Source organism: Crocodylus porosus, unplaced genomic scaffold (genome assembly GCF_001723895.1).
Source record: "Crocodylus porosus isolate Cpor-Errol unplaced genomic scaffold, CroPor_comp1, whole genome shotgun sequence".
Taxonomy (NCBI): Eukaryota; Metazoa; Chordata; order Crocodylia; family Crocodylidae; genus Crocodylus; species Crocodylus porosus.
The window spans coordinates 47585677-47606611 of record NW_017728949.1 but is presented as its reverse complement, the minus strand read 5'-3'; the positions used below and the strand labels follow the sequence as shown (position 1 = coordinate 47606611).

Here is a 20935-nt window from a genome sequence, read left to right as displayed (position 1 = left end):
GGGGCCAGGTGGGGCAGGCATTGGGGGGCTGGGGGAGTGGGCAGGGTCCGTGGGGTCCCCTTCTCCCTTCTCTATTCCCCCCACCCCTTACTTACCGGCACTAGAGCATGGGTCCAGCTCCCTGCGGCTGGCATGCTGCCTGCCCTACACAGACAGTCAGTGTGCTTCAGCACCAGGGTGAGGGCCAGCCATACAGATGCTCTGGCTGCTACCAGAGTGTCTCTGTGGAGGACCCAGCCTCTGGTTGCCTCAGCCCAGCCCCACTTTTTTCTCTGTGTTTATTTTTTTACCCCAGATATCCAGGAGTCTAATTTTGCCCTTGCGCTGCAAATTTGCAGTGCAGGGAACATTTTCTCATTCCTGCACGTGCCTCTTGCAGTGTCTCAAACAGCTTTGAGATGCTGTAAGATGCATATGTGCGCTCATCTGGATGTGCCCCTTAGGGCTATAAACCATCTCACTATTGCTTTTAAAGCCCTATAGTATTTGAATGGAGTGAATGTGAGAAGACATGAAGTTCATGAGAGAAAGTGAAATATCTGGAGGTACTCTGAAAACATCAAGGTTACACAAACAGCAACTAGAACTTTGGCAGGACAAAGTTAGAAGAAAGAGGGCCCAACGCCCAGCACATGAAAGCTGTAAGCATCAAATATTGTGTAAATTAAAAGGATTGGGCTTTCTAAGTTGACACCAAGGGAACCTAACATCTCATTATGTCTTTGGTACCATGGATCTTTATTTCATTATCTTCTGTAGCTTAGACTGTTTCCAGAAAATTCAGCCAACTAAGCAAGTAGTACTCATTCCCAAGACATTTTCTCTTGGGAGGATGAATGCTTGTACACCAAGGTTCCCTCCAAGCTGTGTGTGTGCATGACTGCACACACTTTAAAACCATGCTACGCACAAACTTATTAAGGCCATGCACCTGCCCGGAGAGGAGCTGTGCTGTGGCTTCCCTGAGAGGAGCTGGGCAACAAGGTGGGCATGGAACATGGCAGAGGCACCGGGGCCGGTGCAGGACACTTACTGGAGGTAAGCTCAGGCAGTGGCTCCTCCCCAAGGCCATGTGCTCAGTGTGAGAAGTAGAAGGAGGATTTGCCCTCTGCTCAGTCTGCTTGGCTCCAGGGGAGTGTAATGTAAGTCCCCCACTTGCTTCTGATTCTGGAGTTCCCAAAGTGAGAAATGGACAGGGGACTTTGCCCTGCTGCTCTAGGCCCCTGAGAATGGAAGGACTGGAGCAGCCTACACATTCCCCAGAATGGGATCACCCCAGTTTTGGGAAGGCACAAGGAGCAGGGGAGTGGCTGAACACCTATACTGCTCCCTGTCTCAGAATCGTTGCTAGAGGTAGAGATTTTCCACTTCTGGCAGTGAACAAGTATGCAGCCTCAGTTTATATTTCAGTATGTAATATACAGTTGATTCTCTGACTATAGTGAGGCTGAATCATGGAAGACGACTAAAGACTACCAGTAAAACAGCTTTAAGAGGCCAAGGTGACACATACTTAAAAGTTATTTTACACTCCTTAGTAATGCTCCAAGTGATGTCTGTTACAGATAAAAATATAGATAGACACTACACATATAATATACAAGCTTTCTAGCACCAGTCATGAATTTACTGCTATATAGACAATACAAACCTTGCGGTAATAATGAAACATAACTCTTAGTATCTTATTGGTAACATATCAGTGTCTTAGTGACTTTTAGTATCAACTTTAAATATTCCGCCTACAAGTTGTAAAAGAACCATGTTAATTCAAAATGTCTGAGTCATAGATAGCAGACTCCACAAAACTAAACTTTTCTCGGTTCTTATGTTTTTGCTTAGATAATGTTCTTGTATATTTTTTTTTCTTGACTTGTATGTATTCTCAACAATAACTCCAGGTGTACATATTTTTGACTGGGAATATTTTCCAATGTCAATTCTAAAAACCTAATTTGCTTTTTAAATCAATATTTTTCAATTGTTTTGCAGTGATATAATGTCTAAACAAGACGTTTAAGTAAGTTACTGCCACATGTATCTGCATTACAAAACATAGTTCCTCTGTACACCATGGTTTCTCCAAGTGCTGCTCTTGAGAATGCTTAGGAAGATATTTAGTTCTTTCATGTAAGCCAGCTTCATCTTTGAACTAAATTTTTTCACAAATATTATTCAAAAAACTTCAGTTGATCTAACATCTGTCACTGGTCTATTTATACCATATCTCATTATTCACCTTTCAAAATTGCCCATGCACACATTTTTTCAGTGTATATTAGATTAGATATTTACAGCCAGATACACTTAGGTTCTCAATTATAGTACTCATGAGGCTTTTTTAATACTCTTATTTCATAAGCTCTGATCAGTAGCTTATAAAATGTGCATTGTGTCCTAAAACTTGACAGAATAAAGTGTGAAAGAAATGCCACCCTTTAAATCATGTCTCTGCAGAAGTGAGCAAGCTAATAAGCAGAATGTTATTTTTTCTGTTAACAAGCCTGACTAAAAATACTGTACCTAAGGAATCATGGTTATTGAGAGAACTTTTTCAAAAGCAATGCAAAAATAGATTACTTATAGGAGGAACAAATACATGATTACAACTTAATTTTTCGTATATAAAATGTCTTACCTCTTTGCTTCCTTCCACATCTGATTCACTGCTAAATTCTTCTGTATTTAAATTTTCAAAATCTGATTCTCCAACAGCAATGGGTACCATCACATTGAGGCCTGGGTTGTTTATGAACGACATGTAATCATTTTCCTCAATTATGTATTTTTCCACACTGCTTCCCGTTCCTACACCACTGGTAGTTCCATTCCCATCTCTAAGATAATTAAGATCTTTGCTTATCTCTACTACAGTATGGTTAGAAATGCAGCTGTCTTTCTTGTTGTTTAGCTCTTCAAGTGCTTTGATTTCCTCTAAAGCTTTTTGCTTTCTAACAAAGGCTTTTTGGACGAATTCCCGTAATTTTTTTTTGACATAGTCTATTCCCTTCTGAATCCTTGCCACAGCAATCTGGAGGTTGTTCATTTCATTATCATCATCTGTAGCAGCAAGGTTGTCTGAACTAAATGAACTCAGCAGCAAGGCTAGAAACAGGTTCAGTACCTAAAAGAGGAGAAAATAGAGTTGTAGAGTATATATGTAAATATAATGAATCAGTAGTTTTAAAGAATGCTATTAAATTAAAAGGGAGCATACTGTTTGTTTCCAGAAAGAGTACTCCCTAATTTATTTATTTAATACAACCTAAGGACACCTTGTATTAAAAAACCTGAGAGGTGTTTCATACATTTCTCTTCTGAATGTGTGTTGTCCCTTTGGTCACACAATGAAAATAGACATGTTAGTTTTTTGTCAGTTTAGCTTTCTTTTCTCCTTTTTTTTTGTTAGCTCAGTTGCTTAGATTCTAAATATATTTGCTCATTTAAAAAAATTAAACATTTTAAAACTTCTAGTTGGCATGAAAGAATAATTTTCTACTTCATGAGTGAAAAATCAGGTCAAATGTAATAAAAAAACAAATATGGTTCTATAGACGATGAATAGGTTATTCTCTTCTAAAGCCTGCATATTGTAATAGTAAAAAATATCCTCAGATTTTCTAACAACTTTTTAGGATGTTCTGCCTGGAATGGAATTTTCAGTTGGGTGGAGTCATTGTATAGAACAAAGAATTAGCCTTCATTAAATTTTATAACACTCCAATAAGAGTATTTTAAAGAAGTTTTAGTTTTCAATCTTCATTACTTAGAATACCACCTGCAGATGAAAAACCAACTAGTTTCTCCTTCTTTCCATTTAGCACACCCTGACTTTTTTTTGCTTTTCTATAAGAATTTTAAATTAAAGTAGCTTTCTTTGTTCACTAGCAATATTGATGATGCACTTACAATGCTGCAAGGGAAATATGATTTATTAACTTCTGCTGTAAGCTAACAGAGGTCATGCAAAAGGACAAAACTTCCTAAGTATTATTTCAGCAAGGTCTTCAATAAACTCTGAACAGTTCTGAACATTTTAAGCAGTAGATTGTTTCATATGTATCCCTTCAAGCCCTCAGTCTGTATAGGAATGTAACATTCCTGACCAATTAGCAGTTTTTAAAGTAGGGGTATTTCAGATAACATTAAAGGGCTAATAATTGGATTTGCAAGCTTTGGACCATAATCCAAACTATAAATCACTGACCATCACTGACCAGAAGCTTTCATCTGATGACAGCATTTATATAATCAATAAGTTTCCTAGTAAGAAGTTTTCACAGCATTTGAGAAAAATAGTAGGCTGAAATTTTGAAATATTCTAGTCTTAATTTGAAAGAGAAAACAGAACAAAAATAAATCAATCTTGGTATGTTTCAAATTCAGCATGTAAAATCTCCTGGACCTTTCTTGTTACATAATAGTGTCCAAGTCTTAAGACCTTTCGCATACGAAAGTTACCATACAGTCAGAGAAAATTTTGGGAACATAAGTGATGCTGATCAGGCTGAAATAAGCAATAACCTTTCTAAGTGAAGACTAACGCTAATAAATTGCAGAGCAGGATCCATTCAGCAGGGAAGGGAATTATTTTGCAGCTTCTCAGACTGTGTTATGCAACATGAATTGTATGTGCCCCTGGTGGCTGTGGGGGAATGGCTGTGCCAGCGGCTGCAGGAGCACAGTGGTGGGAGCCTGGCGGTGGTGAGCATGGAAATCCTTCAGATGCCACCAGCACTGTTAGCAGTGGGGCAGGGGAGTGGTGAGCACCAACCAGGGGTCAGCAACCACCCACAGGCAGCAGCAGCCAGGGAGGATCATGGACTGCCCACAGACACTGCTGGCAGTGCTGATGGAGGGGTGGCAACTGGCGACCACCAGCAAGCACCGCTGACAGTGTAGACAGCAGCTTTTTGCAAGGGGTGCACCACCAGATGCAGGGGGTATACATTCACCTGTGTGCACCCCCTACGCATCACCCCTGTTATGCAAACTATGAAAACAATAACAGCAAAAGAAACTAAAAGCTAAAATAATAATACAAGAGCAGTGGACGCTTAAACACTTTTTTTTAAAGTTCCAAATTGGTACATTAGGCATAAACTTGGCACACTAGCTGCCAGTTTGGATGCAAATTCAGTGAATCATTTATGTAATTTTATTCTTTTAGATATGTTATAAATACAAGAGCAAATTTGGAGGTCTCTGCAAATGGTGTAGTTTTTAAATAGGCACGTTTTAAAAATGTATATATCCAAAAAAGTGACAAAGATCAAAATTTACAAACTTAGATACGTAAAATTAGTCCCCTAAATCTAAGATGTGCTACATAAACAGAGCAACCTTTTTCATTGATATACAAAGTCTAATAAGTGTCTTTAAGGAATATTTTAAAAACATTTTACAATCTACCCAAAGTCTCATGGACAAAAAGGGAAGAACAGCTAATAGAATTACATAGAGTTGCCTTTAGACACAACTCTAAGCATGAGGTGCTGTAATGTACAAAGCACTATACCAAGGGGACTTGAGAGAGGAAGTTAGCTGTTTTAGTCTGAAGTCAAGCAGAAGGCAGGGCAGGCCAGCACCTTAGAGACAAACTGGTTCAGAGAGTCATAAGCTTTTGCAGGTGATGGCCTACTTTGTCAAATATGGGGAGACAGTCTGACTCAAGACTCAAGACTCGAGCCCCCAAGGTCTGGAACAGCCTGCCATCGGAGGTGGTTCAAGCACCTACATTGAACACCTTCAAGAGCAAATTGGATGCTTATCTTGCTGGGATCCTATGACCCCAGCTGACTTCCTGCTCTTTGGGCAGGGGGCTGGACTCAATGATCTCCCGAGGTCCCTTCCAGCCCTGATGTCTATGAAATCTATGAAGACTCTGAGTTAATTTTCTGATCATTCACTCTGTGATTGGTAGGAGTTAAATGTGAAGTATCAGCTTTATTCCCGCACACTTTGACCCAGGATAAGGACATCTTCATATCAGAAGGAGTGGCCTTCCTCCTCTTTACTCCTCTTTGTGGACATGTAGTCCAAGTCAAAATCTAGCATCATAAAAAGAGATCTCCCTTTTCCCTCTTTTCCACAAAGAGTCTGGAACACCTAATTGCTTGTTTTGTGAAGTATTACATGCACTTTTGTGTCGGAATGAATTTTTGAAAAATGCTGATTACGTACCACCAGGTTTCCAATGACCATGACCAGCATGAAAACTATAAGGCACATGGTTTGGCCTGCAACCTCCATACAGTCCCACATAGTCTCTATCCATTCTCCACAAAGCACTCGGAATACAATCAAGAAAGAGTGGAAGAAGTCGTGCATGTGCCAGCGTGGAAGTACACAGTCTGTGGCAATCTTGCAAACACAGTCTTTGTAGCTTTTACCAAACAGCTGCATGCCAACCACAGCAAAAATGAAGACAATGATGGCCAGCACCAAGGTTAAATTTCCCAAAGCCCCCACTGAGTTACCAATAATCTTTATCAGCATGTTTAGTGTTGGCCAAGATTTTGCCAACTTGAAAACTCGAAGCTGAAAAATAAGAGCAAAGAGACAATGTTAGTAATAATTATAGTGAAGGTCTTCATGACATTTCTGTATTGCAAAATGCTTTATTTTATGGTTACAGAAACATTTCATTCATATTTTCTATGGAAGTTATCTGTGTATATCGTCTAATTCAGAAGCTTTAGGGCTTGTTCCACATTTATGACTAGAAGATGTCATTTTAGCACAAGCAATTACCCTTCTGCTTCGGGGAAGCAAAAGATGCAGGTTTAAATTCCCCTCCGTCTGGGTGAGTAGGGCCTAGAATCGGAGTCTCTCGTCCCCTGAGTGAATGCCCTAATTGCTATGCTAGCAAGCTAAAACATGGAAAGGCACTTGTCCTCTTTCACATGATTTTGTGTCTAACAACCACTAATCATGGGTTTTTAGCCTGGCCACAATTTCAACACTTACCCAGTTTTATACATGCACCTGGGCACGTGTACGGCCCCTAGAGTGCATCCCTTCTGATCACACTCATTAGGTTTATGGAAGCTTGTTCACACTGCAACTAGAATTGAACTGAAAACTTTGTATAAGTGTCAAAACCAGCACTTACATGGCTGGGCAATGTCAGGGTCACTGATCAGGTATGCCCGGCTGGGCCAACCACCTGAGTTGTCACACCTACCCCTGATTTCTGGCTAACAAAACTTCCCCAGTTCTCTGCAACTGGATTGGTTGCTAAAAGTGCCACTCACCCCTTATAAGCACACCTGTAGCTTCAGGCTGCAGGCAATAGCATGGCTTTACATGCCTCCATCTGTTCTGGCAAGCCTTGTGTTTACTGCTGTATTATTCTCTTGTCTCCTGACTCAGCTTTGGCTTTTCCTGATCCTGGTCTTGGATCTTCCCTGAACCTTAGTGCTGGCCTTGGTCTCTCTGGTTTGCTTGGTATCCTGACTCAGCTTGGCTTCCTGACACTGACCTCAGGTTTTCCTTGGAACTCTGCACCAGTTCTCCAACTCCTGGCTTCAGACCTCAGCTTATGGCTCAGGGTGTCACTTGGATTTCCCCCCTAGCTCCCCTGGACCTCAGTCCCAAGCTTTCCATTCTGCCAACACAGACTCCAGCTTGGTGCTCCAGTATCCTGTGCCCCCGCCCTGCTCACACCCCAGGTCACTCTTAGTGGTCTGTCTCAGGTCTGGCTGCCTACATCCCAGCTGAACCCTCGCAGGTAACTGCCAGTAAGGTATGTACACTGAACTAGGATATAGCCTTTTGTTCAAGGTATTGGTAAACCCTTAATGGGCTTAGTTTCACTTATCAGAGAAATCGTCCAATAAAGTAGGTAGGGCCTTTTGTGTCTGTTTTGGGCCTTAAATAATGTAAATCAAGTGTCTAAGAGTGTTCAGAGCTGAAGCTTAACACCTCTAGAAGCTGTTCTCCCTGGAGGTAGGCTAGATCCTTGTTTTGGTAAGCTTCCACATAGTAATGGCTGCACTGGCCTACAGTGAACATGAAAAACATTGGTCATTTTACTTAGCTTAATAACCCAAATATGATAATATCATATGACATATATTGAAGCCCACTGCACTAATTACTGTTGTCCTGACAGTTCTCTTCTTTTCCCATTAAAAATAAATGTTGTAAATGGTAGATGTATATAAGGAAATTATAGAAAAGACAAATTTAGTGTTTGGAAGACAAGAACCTAATTAACAATTTAGTAACTCTTATGATTGTATTGGTGAGATGTGCTTAAACAACCTCAAGTAGTTTTTAATAACTTTGTTTTCTTGAGGAGTAGAGATTAATAAGTTACATATACGTCCGTATACAATACATAGACGAATAAGGTGCTTTTAAAGTTATATGATGCATTCATAGATTGATATCTTAAATGGTAAAATTGCATGTCTAACAATAGCATTTTTCATTCCATTATTGCTAAATGGTATTGCTAAATAAAATGTTATTGGTAAAATAACATTATTGCTAAAAAATCTAGCAAAATGATGTGTTTTCCTTGTATACCTAAAATATAATTAAATTATTGGCTAATAATAAATAAATGGGATAATACCATATTTACTTACACATCATACACACTTTTCTTCCAAATACCAACCCCAAGGGAGCAGTTGGTGTCTATGTCAGTGTCCAAATATTACAATCATAAGCAGCAGGTAACATATACATATTCTAGACCTGATTCTCAAAATAAGGAATACACAAAAAGATGAACAATTGCCCTCACACTTGCAGTGATGGAGAGTACATGTATATGCACATTGGTCAGTGATACTGCATGCTTAATATTTAAAACCACATTCCAAGGTAATAAAGATAGACCTAAATTTTCATCACTGGGCCCAGGTGACAAGTAAACACCCCTGATATCTAATGTCACTGCTATACTTCCTTACAACATCCTGATAAAAAAAAAAAGGCTTCTATGAATTTATGTTCCTCTTTTGGTAGAAGCCCACATTACACAGTGCATGTATGAGGCAATGCAGATTTCCTGAATGTGCTTTATATACACACTATGGCTTAATTTTCAATGTACATTAGAACCTAGAATATAAAGCATGAAAATATGTATTTATTGATATATTTACCAATCTGAATGATCGCAAAACCGATAATCCTTCAACGTTTGCAAGACCAAGTTCCATCAAGCTAAGGCTGACAATAATGCCATCAAAAATATTCCAGCCCTCTTGAAAATAATAATAAGGATCCATGGCAATTATTTTTAGAACCATTTCTGCTGTGAAGATCCCAGTAAATACCTAAATACAGATTATAGTTAGTTAGTCTAATTCTATTGTGTGTGCACATAAATTAACGTTTCTAATCCATTTAGTGGCTGCCTTTAACTATTATTTCATGAACACTTGGTTATATTTCTACAGAGCTGCTAAATATTTATACACAATGAATTTAGTAATTAAAGTATTTTTACATGAATACGGACATAAGAAACAGAAGTTTAATAACTGGCTATCAAAGTTTCACCTCTAGTTTACCAGTTCATTGTGAAAGAAAAGCTCTACTATTGGCTTATAATATTTTACAAAGATTACTTGTGGTGCTTTCAGTTCAATTCCCAGAAATTATTTAAAATAAAGACAGCACAAAAATAGGCAATTATTTGTATCTTTGCTGAGGTCTCAGCAGAGAGACTAAGGACAGAGACAGTTTGAACTTTGTTCTTCCTCTAGAGGTGGTTTGCAGGTGAGAACTGAAAAGTATTGGTGGATTAGTGCAAGGAAGCTTGTTCTCCTGTACTGATTCTGAGAATAAGAAAAGCATTTCATCTTATACTGCTGAGAATGTAGCACTTAAGAAGCTCCATACTAATATGAACAAAAAAAAAAAAAAAAAAAAAGGAAAAACCCTGAGGGTAAAAATGTGCTTAAAAACATTTGAAAGCACAATGAAATGGCAAAAGGCCCACTGATTACAGTGGGGTGAGGATTTCAATCCAAGATCTCTTCTGCATACATATATTGATAAGCAGCATTTAGAGTACATCAAGATGATTTCTAAGCAAACTGATTTCTAATCATCTAATATGATTTCTACTATCTGTTGTAATTTACTACTTAAGATGTTTTGCAATACCATGGAAAGGCATCCTGTGACTTCTTTTTCCCCTAGTTGTCTGTGAAATTCATGCACTCTATTGCTGTACTGTGACTGTGCATTTCTTTCACCATGTTCTCAATTCCCCTTTGCTCCCCCTTCAGGCTAATTCAGTAGTTGCAGAGCAGATTTTTTACAGTACTATGCAACTGTAAATAACACGATCGGAATTTTAGAATTTCAGAGGCTGTAAGAATAGCACATGTAACAGTATGGTTGCATTATCATGATCAAAAAGCAAATACCTATATTTTAAAGGAGATGTAGAAACAAAATTATTCTATAATTAGAATGACATAACTACATAATGTTTATGGCAAACTAAGTGCAATAAGGGAAACAACTCTTTACAGAAAGGTACAGTGCCATGGAGGAGGCCCCACACAGGAGACCTGGGTTCAGTTCCCCAACACACATACAACTATAGTCATGGAGGCACCATCTGGTCTTTGGATTCTGTCTCAGTCCCCTGAAGGGAGGATAGAAGGCCTGGGTAGCCTCTACTCCTCTAAAAATTCCTGCCTAGCATTCAACATCTGGGCGGCCCTCTTGCACATACATGATCCAGCAGGATCAATGGTTGCTACAGTTCAGGAAAAATAAAAGCCTTACCGAGGATTAAAGGAATGAAAACCTTTCAGATATTTTGACACCATCCACAGGCTGTTTTCTCCTGAGGTTTACAGTAGTATTAAATGCAATGAAAATGCAATAGCAGATAGCACTTCTTAGCAGAAGTGAGTATACTTTTGTCTCATGATTGTTGAATAGTTCTGAATCCTGAACCAATTATTTAATTATTTGAAAAATGCATTTCTTGGGTATTTCTTCCTTCTTATTAAGATACTGCAAGAGTGCAACCTTTTGTTTGTCATATCATAATCAATCCTCAAACAATAGAATATGATGTCACAAACAAAAAATATTTTAACATTCTTTAGATGCAGAAAACCAAATTAAAGTAAATAGACTCATACAGTGAAGAAGTGGTGATTTAATTGAGACCAGCAGGGAAAACATTCTTTACATCCCTAATTAAGGTAGTAGGTTATTAGAATGGGTAGTTTAAAATCTAAGTGTTGTTAACACGAATAAAAAACACATCAGAAATTCAGAATAGCAAAGGAGAAGGGGGAGGACCTTGGAATAACAAATGGTTGAAGTGAGATGTTTTACAATTAATCTTTCCAGAGATAGAAGATAACACCTTCAGGCAGAATGTTCTCGAATGTGTGATGAAAACAAGGCGCAAGATCAGTCATATAAATTCTCAGTGGGAAGGGGGGAACTGCATGTTATTAAAAAGCACCTCACTTTATCATTTTATTTCTCTTTTCTATTCCTCTTTCAATAAATCCATTTAAAAAGATATTACCGAGGTGCATGGGCTAAACAAAATGTATTCAGTATTTAAAACATCCTCCCACTGGTAAATCTTTCAGCAGTCCACATGAACAGAAGCTAAAATTCTTAACATCTACCAAAGAACACTTGGTTAGTTTTGGTTTCCATGACAAGAGGGTTTTTTTTCTCTCATACATGTACTATGTACAATCATAGAAGCTACCCAGGGATTAAAAATTTATAAGAGTTCAGTTCTCAAGCAAATGATTCTTGAAAGTTTCAAACTCCTTCATGCTTCCAAGGATGAGAATGGCAAGTGAAAAGAATCAGGGAATATATCATGTATGTTGTTGAGATAGCTAGACTTGACCCCAAAACTACCTGTTTAGAAAGAACAGCATGTATACCCCTGTAGTTAAGCATTAAACTGAGTGTTCAGACCCATGTGTAAAACTGATCCAACTCTACTTCTGCATGTACAGCAGTTAACAGAAGCCTGTACTTAGCTTTGCTTTATATTGGACCTTGTTCAATGCAATACTACTATCAATATTACAATACTATACTACATCTAATCCGGCTTCAAAGAATGAAGGCTTCTGCTTCTGCTTGGTTTATTGTTGCTAGATTTATACATGTTTGGACAGTTTCTGATGTGGAATAAAATATACCCTTTTAGTTTGGGGAATAATTTTCCAGTAACCTAAGTTGTCAGTGGCATATTACTAGTAAGGAGAAGACAATTTCCAGAAGTAGGATTTTTATATGAATATAATGAAAGCAAATTCAGAGAGCTTTTCTGATACCTGAGTATTTTATTCCTGACACTATAAAAATATTTTCTGTGCAAAGAGTATTAAAGGAAGCACAATTGAAGATAATTAAATTATGTTCTAGGGGTTTATAAGGTTTAAGATAGGCTTCAAGGAGTCTATCTGTCAAGCAATTTTCCTAAAGTTAAGATTATACTGTCAAAAATATTCAGTGATTTTGTTACAATTTAAAATTATGGGCCATATCCTGCTTGTGTAGAAGTTTAGATTTGACATTGCCTTCAATGAAAGGAAGGCTGCCTTGTCTGGAAAAATCCCAGGTACTCTATTTAAACTGATTACAAAAGGCTGTCTGAAATTAAACAAAACCTATCTTAAATTTATTTTGAAGTAATTAGAGGGTTTTTTAAAAAGGAAAATGCAATGTTATCAACACATATTGGTTTACAGATCACTTACCAGGTTTCCCACAGAAAGCACACTGCTGAACTGCTGTGTCATTGGGTAATGTTCCATTGCCATAAACAGTGTGTTTAGAACAATGCAGATAGTAATAGCAAGATCAACAAATGGATCCATCACAAACAAATTTACGATGTGTTTTACTTTTAACCATGGACTCCAGCAGTCCCAGATCAAGAAAGTGTTTGCAAATCTGTACCAGCATGGTGGGCATTTCTGTCTGGATTCCTCAAGCTCTGAAAAAAAAAATAATATTAACTCCAAAAAACCACAAATTATCCCATTAAAAGGGGACTTTAATTTAAAATAGCCTACATGTTTATGTTCAAAAGAAATAAGTCAAATACAAATTATGCACCCAATGTTTCCATTCAGTGTTTTTATTTGTATAAACATAATAAAAGGATGGTATTTTTACATTACTATATACGATACATGGTGAGATCTGTGCTACTAAGCACACTTGTTTATTATTTAGGATATATGGTAAATCATTAATATCTTATACTTCACTTAAAACAATATTTTTAAAATATAAATTAATATTTAATTTTTAACAAAAAGCAGTTTTACTATGTCTGTTTAGTATTGTCTTCTAATCCAATATATCTTTCAATTAAGAAGCAAAACTATTGTAACATATTGTGCCCTCAGTTCGGGATCTTTATTTTATTTTTCTTCTGTGTTTACCCATCCAAAAGCACATATTTCTAGAAGGTAAGCTTTAAAGAGTGGTTTTAATACAAGAATTAACATCCAGTGTTCGAACTGGGAGCTGTATAAGCCCCATATGTTGCCCAGCTGGGTGGCAGACATGATCTTATAGCTCCTTGTGCACTAGGACGTGTCAAAACCACATGTACTATTCAGTTGCTCAGTATATATGGCTTTATAGCTCCCCATGCCTTAGGACCTGTCAAAAATGTGTGCCACTCAGGCAGCTCCCCAAGCTGAGCTGATTCTCAGGGCACCAGTTTGGTTCCCTACCCTCGTTGACAATCTTATTGGTTTTATTTGCTCCCCTGCACCTCCAAGTAAAGTGCTGCTACAGTCTAATCCCCAAATCATGCATCCTGCCATGCACGTGTGGGATGGCAGTATGTACAATTGTTGGGGTCAAGGATCAGATCCCACCATGTCTTAAAGTGAATGTCTGTCAAGGGCCTTAGAGAAACCATCAAATTTGTAGTCACTTACAAAATGACTGACTACTTTGAAGTAAAGTCTACTATACTATTTTAATCTCAAATTTTCAAAGACTTCTACAATCAGTTTTACAAGAGAATAGAGGATTTAAACCTTCCTCTCATTACAATAAAGTATAGGCTGATTTGTGCTTCTGAAAATCAAGTGACCAAGGAACCATTTAAAAAACAAAACAAAACCCCTCTGTTGAAATTCCAACTTTGGGCAGATGAATTTGACAACTATTTTGATTTTTTTTTTCCTGAAAAAAATCTTTATTGTTCTCTTGGCCTCATCATTTTAGGCACTTATAGATTCAGATGGAAGAGTCTTTTTTGTTTGCAGTTAATAGAAAATTACCACCAGACTTACGCCCTTCTAAAAGCTTACCTTTCTGACCTAGTTCTTATGGCAGTAGCTGCTCTAAGGCCCCTCCTACATGTTGCATATATTATGCAATTAACTGGTTAAACACACCATAAATTTAGACCAGCCACACATGCAAAGTAATTATCACATGATAAAAATGACTATTCAGCTATAAAAAGAGCCAACCAGCTACAAAGTTAGTGCTTGAAAATGTGTAACAACTCTAAATCTGATTTCTAGCCAGCTTTAATTTGAACATGTAGCAAGGCCCTAAGAAAAACCTCAACTTATTGTTCCTAATCCAAAGCCTTTCCCACCCCCCCCGTAACAATGATTTTTTTCCCTCAGAATATGTTCTGGGACAAGAGCAATATATGAGGAATGATATCTTACGAGTCTTGATGGAAAAAAAAATGTTAGCATTTAGAGTATGTGATATAAGTGCTTGATAATTTTCAAGCTTTGTAATTATGAAATTACAAATTAAATTTGTTATGGCTTATCTTAAATGCAGTCTCCACAAATCCAGTGAAAGGTGTTTCAGCAGAAAATGGGTTGCATACCTTCCATTGTATTTGTTAGTATACTGGCTATACTCATTGCTCTTTGTCTTGCAGCAGAATCTTCTAGCATGTCCATGGAAATTTGATAAGAACTTAATCTTCTCTTTCTTATTTCTGTTTCTGTAGTTGTGCCCTGGAAATAAATTGCAAGAGAATTAATCCAGTTTTTTTCCATATTTTTCTCATGATTCTACACCTTTTCCAGCAACTCATTAACAATACAATATGCCCGTCTCTAGTGACTCAAAATCCTACTCCAATATATTTTGTGTCCAATGTATTAGACTTTACCTAAATAGTTAAAGTTTCTGTGTCATAAGAATTTTCAGTTTACTAGGTTTCAGTTGGAAATTTTAAGTGGTCCCACAAGTGGTTTAGTTGGCTGGTAGAGAATATGTAAAACTTAGTGTTGTGTAATAAGAAGGGAAGTAGTGTTTTAGATTCCCACAGAGATTCAGCTTCCTTTCTTCTAAGGGTTGAGTGGAAAAGGATTTGTAAGCCAATCTTACAAGTTGCCTGTTTGATTTAGGGCACTTGAAGCCAATGGCTTTTCCTTTTTACTGAAGTGACTACTAGGACTGCATTAAATTTTTCTGGCAGATATATTTTCACTAAATTAATCCCTTAAGAAAAAAGAAGATGCAGGGTATTACGATGATCTCTGGAGAAATATGCTGAGATCTTGTCAGCCACAACATGGCAATAGCAAAAGAATATTAAATTATTATTTAAAAAGAAGGTTTTGAAACAGGAAATACAGTAGTTCAAAATGAATGATGTTATTAAAATGCTCATTCCCATCCTGGTGAGAAATCTCAAAACTTTCACAAAAGTATGGAGGAATTTCTTGTGAAAGAGAAATCAAAATAACTTAAATCTCATCATGAAGTCTCAATCTCAAAGGTTTGCAAATATATAAATAACTATATATTTTCCTCGTTGTAGTCCAGTTTACAGATGTTTAAGACATACAAAATAAGATGGCCTTGGACTTTCTGCTCTCTTCTCATGATCTATTTAAAACAATGGATGTTAGACTCCAATTTAAACATTCCTTAACAGGATGCTGTTACTTGTTATGTACTTTAGGTTGTGCAAAACGGGCCATATTCAATTCAAATTTGGCCTGAATCGAGGACAGTGATTTGATTAATTGATTTGGATCATTGTCCCAACTTTGATTCAACCAGATGTGAATCTTCAGATTCGATGCTGATTCAGAGAATCCAGGATTTGGCCATAGACACAGCTTTAAATGTTTTTCTACATACCTCGAGGTACCAGGCGTGGCTCCTGAACACTGCGATGGTGGGGCAGATGGAGCGTCCCACAGGAGTATGGGGGGTAAACTTCCAGTCCACTTCTGGGTCCATTTCTGGGTCTGCCACTGATCACATGGGAGACCCCCCCCAGAGCCCCCCAGCTCAGTGATCAGCCATGGGAGGGTCCCAGGTACCCCCCCCCCGCAGACACAGGAGGCACCAGTCGCTGAGCTAGGGGGCAGTAAAGGGGGGTCCCCCACACACTCCCCAGTGGACCCAGAAATGGGTCTGCTGCCAAGTATGCTGGGGAGAGCCCCCCGCATTGTTGTGGAACGCTCCATCCGCCACAGCATCGCAGCATTTGATGTAGAAAAAACATTTAAACATGTGTCTATGTCGGAATCATCAAATCTGTCTGAATCAACTCAGACGGTTCCATTTCTATTCAGAAAGATTAAAGGGTTTCCTGATTCAATTGGGATTTGAAGATTCAGCCGCCAAACTCAGCCAAATCTCCGCCGAATCAAATCAGTGACTGAAGTTTGCACAGCCCTAATGTACTTTTCTGGGCATATACAATTGTTTTCTTCTTTGGAGGGCAGCCTGGCTTAGTGGCCTGCACACAGGGGCAGTCTAAGTAATTCCTAAATCCTGACTCAGCTCTCCAACTCTCTTTGTGGCTTTGAGCAAATGACTTATTTTTTCTGTCTTAGTTTTACTGTGTGTGGAAGAAGGATAATCATGCCTGCATATTTCTCAAGAATGTTCCAAGGATTAACTGATTAACGTTGGTCTAGTATGAAGAAGAAAAGCCCTTAAAAAGAATTAACTAGTATTATTCCTTAAGAGACGATTCTAGACATAATCAGGATTAATCTTATTAGAGGAAAATGTTTATCACATGTGCATAAGAATGCATATACCAGCTGATGCTTTCCTTAGTTAATTTGATTTTCTGATCTGAAGACCTGAATCAAGATGGAAAATAAACATAGAAACTAAAGCAAGATATTTATACAAGTATTGATATTTCAGTACTACTTTTTAATGTGGATGTTTTAAAAGCAATGCTGTTAAAACTGATTAGTGCTATACTGATTCAATCCATTTTTAACAATATCATATCATTAACACTGCCTATGTTTTGGTAAATGTTTGAAAGTATCAGTTTTGGGATTATATAAACTTATAACTCCATGTGAGATACAATGACATTGCATGAGTGTGTAATGCATATGAACATTTTGCTCATTAAAATCATTGTTATGGAACTTTTTGATTCCCACTGCAGTTGTTGAGGTTTGTGCCATTGTCTTCAAAGGGAAAATGAACTAGTCCCTTAGCTTGTCCATGTGTTTGGAAATAGTGCGTTTCTACTCAGATCTAAATGGCAAATGCCTCTAAAATATTCTGCTCTACCTATCCTATCTATAGATCTCTTATTGAAGAATGCATTTAGGAAAATCCACTGTGCCCAAACCATTTCCAATTGTGCTTGCATTACAATATTATTATTAATTTTTCTAAAGTCACCTCTGGGAAAAGCTGTCCAGTAGGCGAAGTAAGAGCTGAAGGTCCTCCAACCAAGGAAACCACTCCATTGCAGTCCACAGTGCTGTGCATCTTCCCATTTGCTGGAAGTGCTGGTACCATCCTGAATGACATACTAGTCTGGCTAATGTTACTATTGCGCCGTTCTCCATGTTTGTTTGGAACAAAAAGGGAATCCCTTCTGCTCTCATTATCTTCAAGAGTGCTGTGTTCATCATCAGCAAAGTCATTTTCTGATCCTATATCTTTTGCTCGACCTCTGAAACTGAAAATACTTGTTCTACTGTTACGCCGTGGGGAAAACAGAGAGCCACGAATGCTCAGCAAAGACTGGGGGTAAAGGAAACCAAAACACAGGATTAGTATCTGAAACATCGAAATATAATCACTTGCTTTCTCATAGTAAGTAAATACCATGTTCAGCAGGAAGGAAATTTGTTATTTTTTTTTTATTTAGCAACAAAATTGTGTCCACATTATATACCAGAGGAGAAGAATTATTTTTTAAGTATACTAGCGTGTGTAATGAAGGAAAAAAGTGCAAGGGCAGACTCTGGGATCAAATTGTTTTTCATTAAAGATATGCAGCAGGATTTGGTGATTTTTTGGAGTGGGGATAGAGTTGGTATGTTCTATTGAGGTGGTCTGCTGGAAAGAGGAGTGTTCTCCATCTACATAATGGCAAGGAGACATGTTGGGGTAGGGGGTTACATAGTCTTAAAAATGGCATCCAATATAACTTAGTTCACCCAGGTGCCGACCTTACACTTAGAGTGACCTAACTAGAGATGCAAGTGTGAACCATAAAGAAGTTCAGATCAACCTAAAAATTGGTTGACCTGATCTAAGTTAACTGTACCTCCAAGGAAGTCCAATCTAACTGAACTTCTGTACAGTTCCCAGCATAGCCCCAGGGCTGGGAAAGCCACTTTTCCTACCCAGCCTCCTAGCATTGGACTATTTTTAGCCACCCGGCACCTCGCTTCTTCCCCTTGGGACAACTGCCCTTGTGGACCAGACAGCCCCTCCCCTCTGAACCTGCCAAACCCCCATCCTGCAAGTCATTCCAGGTTCTGAGAGCTGATTGAAATAGGTCAGAGTGGGGAGAGAGGTGGGTAGGATCATGGTGGGGGAGATTTACTGGGGGGTTGTTATTCATCTGGCAGTGAGAGGGGTTGGGAAGCTAAAAATAACCCCTGGCCTGGGAAATGTGGGGGGGGAAGAGCCTTCCTATGAATCCTGCTAGCCCCCCGATCCCATCAAACCCTCCTAGATTCCACCCAAGCCCCCCGCAGACCACATTTGCCCCCCAACCCTGCCAAATCTTCCCTCCTCTGCAGATTCCACTTGCCTCCTCAATTCACCTCTGCAGGCCCTGCTTCTCACCCCCGCCCCGATTTCCCCCAACCCACCCAAACGTCAGGTGGCCATTTTTAACTCAATCTAACCTCCCCATAAAATCCGTAACTTTATGATAGTGTCATCTACCTTTTTTTCTGTCCTTCCATGAAGGTGATGACTGCCCCTGTATTTTTTTTTCCTTTCCTTTCCTTGTGGAATGTGGGGACTCCAAATTATAAGGCTCATTGCTCACTTCTTCTTACTCTGCTTGCTTAAGGGGGAACATTCCTGTGATTGGCACTGAATTCATTCTTGCTAATTCTAGAGCAGGGGCGGGCAATTATTTTGAGTGGACGGCCACTTACCCAGCTTTGGCAGGATGTCAAGGGCCGCATGAGTAGCCCTGCCCCTTGACAGGTGCCCTGTCCCCCTGGTCACCATCTTGGGACCAACGTCCCAGGGCCAGCACCAGTGAGGCCCAGAGTGGGGTGCAGGCTGGCAGGGGTCCATGGAGCCAGGCTGGGCTGCACCAGCGGGGGGGGGAGCTGGCCCGGCTCCATAGAGCTCCTGCCAGCTGGGACCCCACACTCCTGCCACCCTGCTCTGGGCCCCACCGGCACTGGCCCTGGGACACCAGTGCAGGTCATGTGCTCCCACTGGCTCCCTGCCTGCTCACACCAGTGCCCCCCATCCTCATGGTACAGGTGGTGGGCAGTGCACAGCCCTGATCCCCTGCTCACCAGCAGGGAAGAAGCTGGTGCTGAGAGTGGGGAAAAGTTGCCCCTGGCATGCCCCATGGCCAGCGCTCCCTGCTGCAGGTGCTCACAGGCTGCACGGGGCTGCCTGGAGCAGGCACATGCAGCCTCATGTGAGCTGCAGATGGCTGAAGTGCAGGGCACTGGCCATGGTGTGGGTGAAGGGCTGCTTTTCCCCGGATTTAGCACCAGCTTGTAACACACCCCACTGCCAGTCTGGCAGTGGGGCCAAGTTACAAGCTGATGCTGAGCACAGGGTGGGGAAGCATCCCCTCCCACTCCATGCCCAGCACCCCACACTGCAGCCACTCATACGCTGCCTGGGGCTGCCTGTACCTGCTCTGGACAGCCCCGTGTGGGCTGCAAGCACCTGCAGTGTGGGGCACTGGCCGGGGGCAGGCGAGGGGCTGCTTTTCTCCATACAGGGAAGGAGCCCAGGGAAAAGCTGATCATGTCAGGGAAGCGGCCCTGCCCCACGCCCAGTGCCCCACGCTGCAGGTGCTCACAGCCCACATGGGGCTGTCTGGAGCAGGCACAGGCAGTCCCATGCAGGCTGCAAGCAGTTGCAGCGTGGGACAGGAAGGGCCGCTTCTACACTCTACGCTTCTTCCCTGCCTGAGGTCCACCCCCCACTTACCTGAGCTTCCTGCGCCAGGGCAGCCACATACCCCCAGCCTAGAAACCCCAACTGGGGCTTCCAGTTGGTGGGGTGGGACTGGGCAGGCCCCACTGTTGTTGGAGCCCGCTGGGCTTCCCCTGGGTCCTACTGCCCTTGGTTCCTGTCATTTTTGACAGGAACCAAGGGCAGAGAAATATTAATTTTCTAATTTTTTTTTAGGGGCCCCACAGGCCAGATAGAATGGCCTCGTGGGCCAAATCTGGCCTGTGGGCCATAGTTTGCCCACCCCTGTTCTAGAGTCTGCCTTTTTTCACCGGCAACACCATGGCATAGGCAGCATATGGAGCCCTCTCAAGCTACTAAGCAGTGACAAGTTCTGGAGATTGATCTACTTATAGATTGTTCTAGCTTGTGCCAGCCTTTACCAAGCTTGGAGTAGAAGGACTGCTAATACTAGCAGATTGTCATAAGTGTGCTGACTAGCTATCACAGTTCTAAATGGAATTTTTGCAGGACTTAAATTACTTTCAAAAAATTGTAAAACTATAACACCAAATTC

The 20935-nt window shown here is 40.1% G+C and overlaps 1 protein-coding gene across 2 annotated transcripts in view; it reads right to left on the bottom strand.

Annotated features, from left to right (window-relative positions):
- LOC109322534 (sodium channel protein type 2 subunit alpha-like) overlaps positions 1-20935 on the bottom strand; it is a 98437-nt gene that overhangs the window by 50885 nt on the left and 26617 nt on the right. For both annotated transcript variants that reach the window (XM_019553599.1, XM_019553600.1), the window contains exons 11-16: positions 17644-17991; positions 14849-14981; positions 12729-12967; positions 9123-9296; positions 6184-6540; positions 2639-3124 (exon numbers count right to left, since the gene is read on the bottom strand). In XM_019553599.1, coding sequence (XP_019409144.1) covers positions 2639-3124; positions 6184-6540; positions 9123-9296; positions 12729-12967; positions 14849-14981; positions 17644-17991 — 1737 coding nt within the window. The remainder of the gene's footprint in view (positions 1-2638; positions 3125-6183; positions 6541-9122; positions 9297-12728; positions 12968-14848; positions 14982-17643; positions 17992-20935) is intronic.